The following is a 13,280-nucleotide window of genomic DNA, read 5'->3' on the forward strand; positions in this document are numbered from 1 at the left end:
GATCATCCTTGGCTCCATCATATTCTATTAGATTGGGTCGATGCCTTGTGTTGGAAGTGGTAGGGGTGTTAAAAACATGGGGTGTTGATGAATTCATTGCATGTGACTGGACTTGATTTCTTTGTGTGGAGGTTTTGGCTTATGAAAACCCCTGAAGGTCTGACAAATGGGAAAGACATTTTGGTTTGCACTCCAGGTCCATGCTGGATTTCCTGACAAAATTGTGCATTAAGTGCCTTCCAGGACAACATTTCAACTTAAAAAAGAAAAGAGCCAATTCATTTTAAAACGAGTTAAAGCTTTTAATTATACAGTGCCTAATATGTTAACAGTTTTCATAATTGTAAGAAAACACACACTGATCTGGATAGCCTTTTCTCTTCCACTTATATAGTTTATCTGTCACTGATGCCTGCATTTTTAGTTTTACTTTGAACTGAACAACAACACCAAAAAATTCTAAACGTACGTAAATTATACCAGTAATAGCAGATTATCCACAATTTATATGGATAATCAAGCAGGCACCAGTGCCCCCTTCGACCCTCATTTGGAGGATAAAGCGGTAGAAGATGAATGATGAATGAATGAATTATAATCAAGCAGTGGAAATAAGAATGGGCTGGGTCATAGCAAATGACAAAGCAGTATGAGGACAGAATGAAACCTCAAGGACGCGCTTAGTGCAAACATCTGTCAAGCTTGCAGTTTCTCATACTGTTAGTACAATCTCTTATCTCACAAATTTAACAATTAAAAAAAACCTCAATCCAGATCTCTATCACTACAAAATTAACAATTTCTCGTCAAAACTTACATCACCAGGAAATTTCATTGAAATCAGTCCTTTACTTTTTAAATTGCTGCTCAATATCAGATAGAAAAATGCAGCCACAAACAGAGAGAATACAGCCTCCATGGCAGGGGTCACCAACCTTTCTGAGGCCAAGAGCTACCTGAAGGGTAGAGAATAATATGCAGGGCTGCCATATTAACATTTTACCAGTTTACCATTTAGATGATGAATATTATGCATTCAATTGCATACACATTAATTCCAGTGCTTACTCCTAATGATTATCACAGTTTTTAGTGAGGTGAAGTGAGCCCGTGGGCACCTTGGTGACCACTGCTCTATGGTATAGACTAACCAGCCACTTTATTAGGCACACACATGTTGTGCTTATCCATCATCTTGCCAGTCCATCGCAGGACCACTCACAGATGACAAACACACAGGGAGAACACGCAAACTCTATGCAGAAAGGCGGGTCTTCTTGCTGCAAAGGCCAGAGTGCTAACCACTACACCAACCATGTGGCCCTCCTGTTCTGCTTATTAACAGAAATATCTAATCAGTCATGGCAGCGCAATGCATTCAGGCATGTAAACATAAACACAGTCACTCTAGCCTAACTTCTGGTCTAGCACTTCATTCTGCACATTGCACTTACAAATAATTACAGACTTAGTGTTTATGTGTTTAGGGAAGGTGTAATATACTGTATATTAAAGTCTTGTCATCCTGTATGTTTCTTGTTATTGTGTATTGTATATTTTGTGTAGAGTATGTTCGTATGTGCTGTTTTTTTGCTTATATGTTGTGCAGCTGTTGTAGCACTTTTGCCTAAGAAATATTTCCAATATTTGGAACAATAAAGTTCATTTTATTGGATTTGATTTGTCATGATCAAGATGAGCGGCTGAACTTCAGAGTGGCAAGGAGAGGTGATTTAAGTGACTTTGAACAAACATGGTTGTTGAGAATTTCATAAACTGCTGATCTCCTGGGATTTTCATGCACAAGAGCTCTCAAACTCACGGCCCTGGGCACATGTGGCCTAACTCTGAATAGAAATTTACAATCAGTTATTTCTGTATGTTTTTCATTATGCATCAGAAATGTTCTTATTTTGTGAACTATTTATCATTCCATATCAAAACAAACACTTTTATTTCGGAGTTATGTGAAATTTTATAATAAATATTATTATTTTGATGTCTTTTTTTCAAAAAAAGCAAATCACCAACACAAATAGGAAAACACAACATTAACTGAAATACAACAACATTAACCAAAACGCTACATTAACTAAAACACCACAAACAAGGATTGTAACTAGACTTTTAACTGTAAGTAGAGTGTAAGTAGAGTGCCGGTTTTAATGAAATTAGTTTAAAGTTGGATATTCAACTGATTTAACTCGGGCTCCACCTCCAACAGCGGCTCATCCGTGAGTTTTACCCGGCATTTGTTGCACGACCGCAGGGTCAGTTAATGTTATGTTTTAGTTAATGTCATTGTGTTTCATTTAGAGTCATTGTGTTTCATTTAATGTTGTTGTGTTTTAGTTAATATTGTTGGGTTTTAGTTAATATTGTTGGGTTTTACTTAATGTTGTTGTGATGATGTTGTATTTAAGTTAATGTTGTTGTGTTTTCCTATTTCCCTGCACTTCAGGGCCCCCAGGTAATTTGAGTTTGAGGGGTTTACAAAGAATGGTCTAAAAGCCGAAAATACCCCCAAATATCTGGCTGAAAATGTCTTCTTGATGTCAGAGGAGTATGGCCAGACTGATTCAAGGTGACAGAAAAGAAAATAGTCACTTGTTGAACCAAGGTATACAGATGACATTCAATGAATGCTGTATTTTATAACTGCCGGCCCGCAGGCCGTAGGTTTATGCCCGCAGAATTAAGCCCCTTCGTTTTAAACCCGCAGTTTTACGCTCGCAGAATTAAACCCCTGAATTTTTTTCACGACAGCGCCACTTAGTGCATGAGCGGAGCAATTGCAGCAAGTTTCAAGCCCGCAGTTCTAGGATGCTACCTATGGATTTTGGTTTATTCCACCCACATATTATTTGCTGTAGGCTACTTGTAATTCAACTTGGTTGTTAGGAGTTGAATGTTAGGCAATCATTACCAATCAAACCTCACCAAAATAGAGAATCTATAAGTTCTCCCTATATGTGCGTGAGTTTTATCTTATCAATAATGTTACACAATCGCATGCTGCATGTACATGACTCTCCAACATATATATCTTATTTTAAACAAATTAAACTTAACTCACTAAGTACTTGTTTAGTGATTGTCTATCGTTCGTTGACGCAAGTGAAATAAAAAACACAAACAATCTGTAATTGATCTGAGGGGCCTAATTCTACGCTCTTAAACCTCCTGCAGCTACACTCTTCTCAATATATGAAGCATTCAAAATTAAGTGCGCATGCGCGGACTATAAGCGTCGTCACCCCAGACAAATATGAGGGGGCTCGCGGTAGCGTCTCCCTCTTTTCTGATAGTTTTGCAAACGTATCGTTCAGAAAGAAAAAAAATACGTATACTGGACTAAACCGTCTTGCAGTAAACATTTGCCGCGTGTCAAGCTCCACGTGCGACAGTGAAATGTCCTAGTTTGTCTTCGGTGTCAGAGAAGCAGGAAGCGTCGTATCTGGAATCGTGAAGCAACCAGGAAGTGCTCCAGCAATGTAGTCGTTGCTGTTAGCAGTGTCTGTTATGAGGCAGCTACTTCGCCGCCTGGGGAAAGCCACTGGGATCTTCACTCTCCTGGTTGTTGTCATTGCAGCGGTTCTGAATTATTTCGACGACTCTGATTCGGTCACATACATCAGGTAAGTGACTGTGAGCTCTGGACACAAGAAACACTATTTCCATTTAGGAAACGTATTCGCTGTGTTTACATATATTTAACATGTAACGTTGTTCTGTAGTGAAAACCATGGAGAAACTTCTTCCACTGGACCTAATTAAGTCCTGTTTTCTGTATTGACACCCCTTAATGACTGAGACATTTCACAGACACAGATGTGACAGTTGGCTTAAATGTAATATTGCCTTCGTGGTCAATGTGTTGTTGCACACAGCATGGCTGAGGACATGAAGACCTTGGAAGAAGACTTCAAGCAGCAGAAAAAAAGCTGTTTCATTCTTGGTGCTTCCGGGGAAACGGGACAGATGTTAGTTAAAGAGCTGCTGCAGCGCAACATGTTCTCCAAGATCACACTCATTGGAAGGAGACGGCTCACCTTTGAGGATAAACAATATGAAAACCTGGTAAGTGAGCTGACTCTCCGGCCTTCTACTAACTTCTTAAAGAAAAGACTTCTTTGTCATTGATTTTTCATGTTGAAACTATATTGTTTTTGTTCGTCTAGGTACAAGAGGTGGTGGACTTTGAGAAGCTTGATGACTATGCTGCAGCCTTCCAGGGCCATGATGTTGGCTACTGCTGTCTGGGAACAACCCGCGCAAAAGCAGGGACTGTGAGTAAAACAAATTCAAATGTGGGCACCTCGAGCAAGAGGTAGTGCATGTTTCTGCAACACTGTATATCTTTTTGATGGGTTTTACTATTCAGTTGTAGTTACTAAGCAATTTGATTTAATTTCCAAGAAACACAATTTCTACTAGAACACCACTACAATTACTAGGCCAATGTATTTGCCTATATTGACCTGTCTTAAATACCAATATTAGTGCATGTGAAGGCTTATAACTAACAGGAAACTACATGTATGGAATGGGCCTATCCTCAGTTTGTACATGAGCACTGTCATTACCTTTGAGATGTCCTGCACTTAAATTAATGTCTTCAGAATTCTCTAAAATCATTTATAGCAAGTATTAATCGTACTTATGTAAAACTTAAAAAAAATCCTTGATCTAAATATCAGTATTGGTATTATTCTCCGACATCATGTTCACTTTGAGTCATACACACAGTCAACAAAAAAGTGCCCTCTCATGAAAAAGCTATTTTTTACTACAGATGCACCGAAAATTTGGCCACCAAAACATTTCGGCTGAAAAAACATGACCAACACTCCACACGCCTGTCTATTCCTGCTTAGAGTGTGTCCAAGATCAGTTTGGAACACCAATAAAACTGTTCCAACAAGATGTGAGTACATGGTGGAACAGCACCTATTAAATGCTGGAAAGTCTCTTGTGCAAAAGCGAAACTTATGAACTCCATGCGACATTCACACCAGTGGGTCTTAATGGAGAACATTCTCTCTCTTCTCACCCCTTTTGAACCGTTAACTAAAGAGATCAGCTCAACTGATGCATCTGTTATTCACTTGAAGCACTAATGTGTCTGCTACACAAAGGTTGAGATGGACCACTTAAGTGCGCTCTTAAAAGTCTGTCAACACGTTTTACAAAGATCTACTTGGATCCCCTGCACTTCATCGCTGCTGTACTCAATCCTCGTCATAAACATCATTACTTGGATGTGGGGTTAAAGCAGTGCGTAGAGAAATGATCCAGGCTGCTTGGAGACAGAAAAAAAAGGCTTGCACCCTCGTTGTCTGATATCTTCGATGAGATCCTCCTAAATATTTTCAATTGATTTATTCTTTGAAGCATGCATATTAATCTATACAATTGCAATGCCTTGACTTTAGTAAGGTAAGTACACACAGTCCCAGCCATAACAACAAAATTAGAGTAAAAACACATTGGTACAGAATTTGCATAATCATTTCTTTCGGGGTTTAGGCCAACAATTTTAATTTCGGTGCATCCCTAATTTTTACTACAGATTTTATTCTCAGTCCATAATTCCAAAGTGTTGATATGGTAAATGAGTTTTATACAGTGCTTTTTTGGTCTTGATGACCACTCAAAGCTGCTTTACACTACAGTTTTGACATATGAACAGCGCCGTCTTCTATCGCACATACCCATTCCCACACATGGGGTTAAGTGTCTTGCCCAAGAACACATCAGGAATTGAACCCACAACCTTCAAGTTGAAAGACGACTTGACTGAGCTACAATCACCCCAACAACATAGTGGTAAAAAGTGAGGAGAGAAAAAACATCCAATATTGATTACTGTTCTTTCAAGACTTTCAAGACAAGTTATTCAATATTATATAATAATCACGATGTAATATTCAAACGTGCTACTTTTGTTAAATGTAATATGAAAGTAAATAACTTTTACCACTACAGGTGAGCTGTTGCTAAAGTGTTGTCAAAGTGAGATATTCTATAATTATGTTCTCTTTATGATTATAGGATGGATTCATCCGGGTTGATCACGATTATGTTCTAAAATCAGCTGAACTTTCGAAGGCTGGAGGCTGCATGCAGTTTCACCTGGAGTCGTCCAGAGGAGCTGATAAAAATAGCAACTTTCTCTACCTGAAAGTCAAGGTATTTTGTTTCCTTTCAATACTGTGTTACACACACAGAAGATCGCAAAACAAAGCCTTATCCCTAACCATAACCAGTTAATGCATAACCTTGACTTAACCATAACACATATCTTAGCCCTAAACTTAACCAGTTCCTCAGAAATGAGGTTCTGCCTCATTTGGAGTAGGTTTTGCTCTTCATGAGAACTACTGGTCCTGACAAGGTCAGTGTTTATGCCAGAAAAGTTCTTAAAGATGTAACAAATACAAGAATACGACGTCATGTAAAGGTCAACAACAATTTTCTTTCAGGGCCAAGTGGAAGCAGATATTGAAGCACTGGCTTTTGAGAGATACGCCATTTACAGACCAGGGTGAGTGATCTCATTGACTTCATTGTGGGCATTTTTGAAAACAGACATCCATAGTTGTACTTTATGAAAAAGTCAGTAAGACATTTAAATAGTACACTTTGTCACACCATGTTGCTTTTGTTTAAAATCATGGACCATAGTAGTGTGGTATGAAATTTTGATGTTCCGAACTCAAAAAGATAACAAAGTCTACATTTTCAAAGTGGTGCTGACCATACAAAACATGTGATCATACCCTTTTACATGATACAAAGTGTTGATTGTACTGATTGCACGGCTATTCACAAGTTCCTGGTTCTAGTATTACTTATTGGGAATCATTTGTAATCACCTGAGTGCAAAGAAGCATCAAAGCTTATCTATCAACCCATCAATTGATGTATCAATTGGTTGTTTTAAATTAACAACCTGATATAATCGGAGAATAATCAAAACCTCTGTGTTTTTCCACAATAGGGTTTTGTTGGTGGACAGAAAGGAGAGTCGGCCTGCTGAGTGGCTGACCAGGAAATTCTTTGGTGCTGTTTCTGCTGTGTCTTCTACTTCCATGTCCATTCCAATACAAGCAGTGGCAAAGGCGATGGTGTCAAATACGCTGCGTCAACCTGAGCAGAAGACAGAGATCCTAGAGAATAAAGACATCGCCATTCTGGGAAAGAGCACAGAGAAATAACGGGTGCAAAGAATATTATCCATTCACACTGATGACCTATGTTGTAGAAATGTTCCGTGACTTGGCACTGACCTATGTTTGACTCCTTAATACCAAATCTAATGACTATGGATGTTAAACTATTTACATTAGACACATGACACAAACAAGTGGTTTTCATCTATGTCAGCTTGTAGATTACACAATAACGGAGCAAATAAGAACTATTTACAACAAGTATGTATACTTAGTTTTTATATCAAAGAAATAAATATATTCAAAAGTGTGTCTCTGTGAACATAGATCACTGTTGTGTGTCTGTCTGCTAGATTCTTCAATGGGTAGAACATGTGAAACTTGAAAACCAGATTATTCAGATTTCCTCCTTTTTTGTTTGTCTTGGTGTAATATTGGTTAATATTTTCATCAGGTTTTTTTGATGTTCACCATTTGTGCTCTGTGACGACACTCTGAAACGTTGCCTGAACATAATCCTTTTTTTCTTCAACACTTAATTAAAATATTGTTTTTAAAATGAGGAAAATGTTTCCATAAAAGCTAATTTAAGAATGAAAACAAAATGTCTACATTATACGCACATTAATATTGAATGTATTATATACAGTTTATTGCATAGTATTTTCGTAAACGATATCATATATTAAAGATTATGGTTTCATTTAATTTGTGACTCAGGAAAAACTTTATTGTGTCTTTATATTTCTTAAGCTTATCGTTTACAATTAATGTTCCAAATCTTAATTCCTCTTTGTTTTATCTGGGTTCTTCATCTTGAAACATAAAGATATAAAAAGTTTTTTCTTGCTCTACTACTGTTTTATCCCGTTTTTATGATATGCTGTATTTCTTTGATTTTAATTTGTATGGAATTATTGTAACCGTACACTATGCCTTGTTAACAAGGGCTACCTTAACAAACTTCAGTGATAAATAAGGGTTTGAATTAAAAAATAAATTGTGCTTTATTTTATTTTTTTCCATTATTGGTCCTTGTGTCAATAGGATAAGATACTTTGTCACTGTAGTTGAAAAACAACTTAGTTTGTTGGAGAGATTACTATTGATTTGCCTTGTCTGTACTGAACTAACAGCCCCCCCTTGTGACTAAATGTAGTTGTACACATTTGGCTGAAGTCAAACATCACATTTTCTAAATAATACTCTTGGTGTTGATAAATTGCTGATACTGGTCCTGTCACACCATAGGTTTTAATACTTTCTAACACTTCATATCTAAAACAGATAATGTTTGTTTTAAGACATGAAATGTCATAATACAAAAAGCACAAGTGAAAATTATCAAATTAATTCTGGCCAGACTGCTTCATGGTTTCCTGTTTTTGTGTCTGACTCCACTTTTGTAAAACGGAGACATCATTTCACTTAAACTCCAATTTTTTTGGGTGAAAATGTCCACTGACCAAGAATTTAAAAGATAAATTACGGTAATTATATTCTAAGAATAAAGATCTAAACGGCACTGGTATATTCCTTCAGACTTTTAAGAGCTGAGCACCAGGTTATCTTCAAGACTGGTCAGTAGGGATCCAGTCAAGTGAAGAAATGTCCAACTGTATGGGGAAAAAACAACTGTTGAGTTGGCGATATTTGACATAATTTCAAAATAAATGTTTTGTTTTGACACGTAACAATATACTCTATGATTTACAATGGAAGAAAACATATTTATGATGCAAAAGTAATCTGTAAATATCATAAACAAACATTAAGTGTTGTGCCGCATGAAATCAATAGAAGGGCAGAGACCCCTGGTCTAATAGTTCCAAAAGAAACTGTACTGAACAAAACAATTAATTTCACCTGTAATACTACAACCAGCAGAAACTAAACCAAATGCGACATCTTGTGGTGTACATTAGGAACGTCCCGCTTGTGTTTTTATTCCTAATCCAGTCTGCACGAAGCCCCGCCCACCTCCATACCCCTTCTTTACGTCACTAAACGTCAGCAGGAAGTTCACTGCATCTGAAGCGGCATCATGGCACAGTACACATGTTCAAGTTAGTGTTGTTAATATCCAATATACAACCTAAAACTCTCGATATTTAATATATTAGCACTTATTTTGTATGGTGATGTATTTTTGCAGAAGTTGTCCGTTCATTGTTTGGTGTTTTGTCGCGTTAATGCGTTGCTTTGTTGCTAAAGAGTGCACTTCATCCGAGCCGTTAGTTAGCTTAGTTCAACACTGTGGCTGTAACGCGTGTCTGTAATGACGCTTTATTTTGACAGTCGGTGACGGAGCTACAGAGGAGATGCCCGAGCTCTCTGACGGTGATGATGAGGAAGATGTTGACGGGGATGAAGGGCAGTGGCAGTGGACGGAGGAGGACAGTCAGTCAGTTAGCTGTCTGTTCTGTGACAGGTGAGCCGTGGAAGAAACTGATTTTAACTGGCAAACTTTATTTCTCTTGCGTTAACTGTTGCTTTTATTGAGACTATATTCTATATATGTGTATGTATCAGAAGTGATACAGTATGGATACATGTGAATGTTTGTTAATATATCTATTCATTTGATTGTTTTATGATTGAGTTACACCTCCTGGGACGTAGCATTTATTTATTTATTTATTTTTTTACCTTAGAAAGCACTTTGTACTAGTTTGCCAAGAAGAAGCAGTTGTATCTGTAAGAGTAGGCAGCCCGAGACAAATGACATGTTTGTTGTAAACACAACCTCTTCCAGGTATGCATGATATTATCGGCAGATATTAAAGGGGATTATCGGATATCAGCAAACACACCAAGATCTACCTTTTGATTTAGCTTTTTTTTCTACTGTAGACAGCACTTTGTACTACTTTGCTCAGAAGTACTCTTGTATCTGTAAGTGTGGGCATATCTAATTACAAATGACATGTGGTGTTGTAAACAACCTCTATGAGGGATGCACAATATTATCACTATTGGCATATATTGGCTTTAAAATGACTTACCTCACATTGGCAAACACAAGGATCTGCTGATGACTAATGACTACAAGAGTAGGCTTAATAATAGGCTGCTACCTCCTTGAATTTTATGATGGCGCCTTCAACAACTACTATTTTTTTTTATGTTTATTTGGTTTAATGAAGAAAATGTATATATCTGCTGTGGGGTGAGTAGGCAAAATATTATGTCAATTTTACTACAGGAGAACTAAATGTCCTCTGCAATTGGGTGCAGGGAAAAATGTATATAGATATACAGTGATATGCAGCCCTTAGGAAAATCACTGCATCAGTTTGTCACTTGCTGAGCTTTTGAAGCAGCAACTTCATTTTAGCATATGGTATACCTTATGGAAACAGAAACATCTCCGTAGTGAAATAATTTCTGTTGGTCCAACAGAAACATTGTTATGTGCATTTAAACAAAAATAGGAATGTGCATAAATTTGGGCACCCCAAAGAAATGATTCCATTAATATTTAGTAGAGCCTCCTTTTTCTGCAAGAACAGCCTGTAGAGGCCTCCTATAGCCACAGACAAGTCCCTGAAGTCTGGCAGGTGGTATTTTGGCCCATTCCTCCATACAAAATGCCTCCTCCTTGGCTTCCGTGCCTGCAGCCTATATTGGTATTGGTACCAGTTTACGGCCAAAGCACTCCCGATATATCAGCAAAAAGTCCAGTATTGTGCATCATTAACCTCTGCAATAATCAGTCCTAAGTAATAAACCTAACTTCAGTTTTTATTGTGCTGTTACTTTCTGTATCATGAATTTAAGAAGAGAAATCTAAACTTTGGGACTGTGGGATAAAATACTCATAACTCAGAAGCTCTCCTTGTGGTAAACATAACTGCCTGTAAATGCCTTTTGTAGTAGGTAATTAACATTTTAATGTTGAGTTGAGTAATGAAATTGTAGTCACTCCTGCTGCAAATCACTTCCAGTTCTGATATATGTTTCTGGCTGCACTGCACACAGTGAGCGAGTTTAAAATTTCTACTCACCCCAAGGTTTTATGTCTTCAGATTAGAAAATAGCTGCCTTGCCAAAAGCTTTCCTAATTCACAGCTGAACATTTGAATCCACAATTGTATTAGCAGTATAATATATACAATCCATTCTTCTCTTCACTTATGCAACATTCCCTGCCACATATCCTCTATGAAAAACATTTCCACCCACAAATTCATCAGCTGGCAAAGAGGGGTGTAAAACTTCATAAATCAACAATGTGCAGTTTTGGATGCACTACAGTTGTCTGAATTGTAAAACTCCATCTGAAGTACTTATATTAGAGAATTTGTTTCCAGCCTTGTTGTCCACTTTAATCATTTAAGTAACTAAGTAGATCTAGTCAGCTTGTAAAATGATTGAACGTCTTGAGAGTGAATCTAAAACATGGCATCATACATTTTTGCTAATGAATTTGATAAATGTTTTCAACTTTTCCCTCATAAGAGTGTGTGAAAGTAAAATTCATTAATACCTGTCAGCCATCTAAGATGAAAATTTAAATGAGTGTGGTGTAAATTGTTGCACCTCTGAAGCACTTTATTTTCTCTAGTCATTCAAAAACAAAATAAAATCTAATTTCCGGTCAAACCACAATAACTGCTGCATGTATTTGTGTCATATCACAATGTGTTAATATTTTAGACAGTTTTATGACTTATTTTTCCACCCTGTTTTTTTCAGAATACTGAGCTCTGTTCCTGCCACATTGCAGCACTGTATAACTGAACATCAGATCAGTCTTGTAGATGTGATGAGAAAACACCGTAAGTAGGCATTTACCTTCTCTGCCTCACACAAAAGTGTTAGTTTGGTGTTGTTGAAAAGACTCACCCCTTGTTTTGTGTGTTTTTAGGTTTAGATGACTATGGATACTTAAAAATGATCAACTTCATACGATCAACAGTAAGTACAGTTGCTGGTCTCTGTCAGATATGATGTTTTCAGACAGAATTCTTAAAATTACTTGACAAATATGCATTTACAGAAATGTGATGCATCCTGTCTGACGGGGCTGTTGGATGTTCCCTTCCCATGGGAGAGTGAAGACTTCCTGCGGCCAGTCCTACAGGACGACCCTCTGCTGCAGACAGGTAAAGTTACTAAACTTTAGTTAGTTTGGTGACACAGAAGTTTTTAGTCTTTTGTGTTTTCACACAAAGTTTTTGCAAAAATCCCCGCTATCACTATGGAACCTGGGGGAAACTGTTCTCATACACGTGTTTGCTTGGAGCAGATGTCCACCTTGTGGCCAAAAGGAGAAACCACACCTCTCTGGATGTGCTAATTCTCATCACAGAAACTGGAGCACAGATACTATTTTGTGAGCTGAGAACAGAACAATACATAACAAACTGGACATTATAACCTCTTAGCACAACGCCTACAGCACACAATCATAACCACCACCACCCCCCACAACACCCCTCACCTACCCCTGCCCTTCCCGATGAAATCTCACTCTGAACTGACTTCAAAACTTCAAAAAATCCCCTGTAGCCGGCTCCCTCAGCAGATCCCGTGCATATTTGAGGCGTAATAAGAGGCGTTGTACTAAGCCTAAAAGTCCTGCTCACCACCCACTAGTTCACATCTCTAATAAGTTTTCCCCACTCAGCAACACAGACTGAGAAGCAAACTATGATGATTAGTCACTGTATTCTGAAGAATATGAATATAGCGACGCCAGCGACCACAGTCAAGTGTTTTCCCGGGGCCAGAGCAGGTGAGATAGAGTCTTATCTGAAACTGCTGGCTAAAAATAACCGAAAATTCAGTAAAGTTACAATTCATGTAGGCAGCAATGATACCCGAATACGCCAGTCCGAACTCACAAAGGTTAATGTTGAGTCTGTGTGTAGGCAGGGTTGCCAACTTGTGAGAAAAGCATCCCAAGCTTATAATGCATTATAATCTTCTTAGAACACTATAATTAGTTTTAAGCACTCATTAATGCTTTATACAATATGCTTTATGTATTATTAATGCTTAATACTCGTAATGCTTTATACAATAATAAAATAACAATACTGTAAATAATGTAGGCCTTACAGTACACAGAGGCAAAACAAAGAACATGCTGGAGGATTC

General features: G+C 37.7%; 2 protein-coding genes across 2 annotated transcripts in view; both read left to right on the forward strand.

Moving 5' to 3' along the window:
- The first annotated feature begins 3,251 nt into the window (after window positions 1–3,251).
- On the forward strand, window positions 3,252–8,029 carry htatip2 (HIV-1 Tat interactive protein 2). Its single transcript, XM_058628568.1, has 6 exons — window positions 3,252–3,638; window positions 3,891–4,080; window positions 4,182–4,289; window positions 6,055–6,192; window positions 6,486–6,547; window positions 7,004–8,029. The coding sequence occupies exons 1-6, from the start codon at window positions 3,523–3,525 to the stop codon at window positions 7,218–7,220; spliced, it is 831 nt and encodes a 276-aa protein (XP_058484551.1). The 5' UTR covers window positions 3,252–3,522; the 3' UTR covers window positions 7,221–8,029.
- A 1,127-nt stretch (window positions 8,030–9,156) lies between these two features.
- The window catches only part of prmt3 (protein arginine methyltransferase 3), a 67,579-nt gene continuing 63,455 nt past the window's right edge, over window positions 9,157–13,280 (forward strand). The window contains exons 1-5 of the mRNA XM_058630345.1: window positions 9,157–9,241; window positions 9,474–9,606; window positions 11,874–11,956; window positions 12,046–12,095; window positions 12,178–12,283. Of these exons, the coding sequence (XP_058486328.1) occupies window positions 9,220–9,241; window positions 9,474–9,606; window positions 11,874–11,956; window positions 12,046–12,095; window positions 12,178–12,283 (394 nt within the window). The 5' untranslated portion in view covers window positions 9,157–9,219. The remainder of the gene's footprint in view (window positions 9,242–9,473; window positions 9,607–11,873; window positions 11,957–12,045; window positions 12,096–12,177; window positions 12,284–13,280) is intronic.

Source organism: Solea solea, chromosome 5 (genome assembly GCF_958295425.1).
Source record: "Solea solea chromosome 5, fSolSol10.1, whole genome shotgun sequence".
Classification (NCBI taxonomy): Eukaryota; Metazoa; Chordata; class Actinopteri; order Pleuronectiformes; family Soleidae; genus Solea; species Solea solea.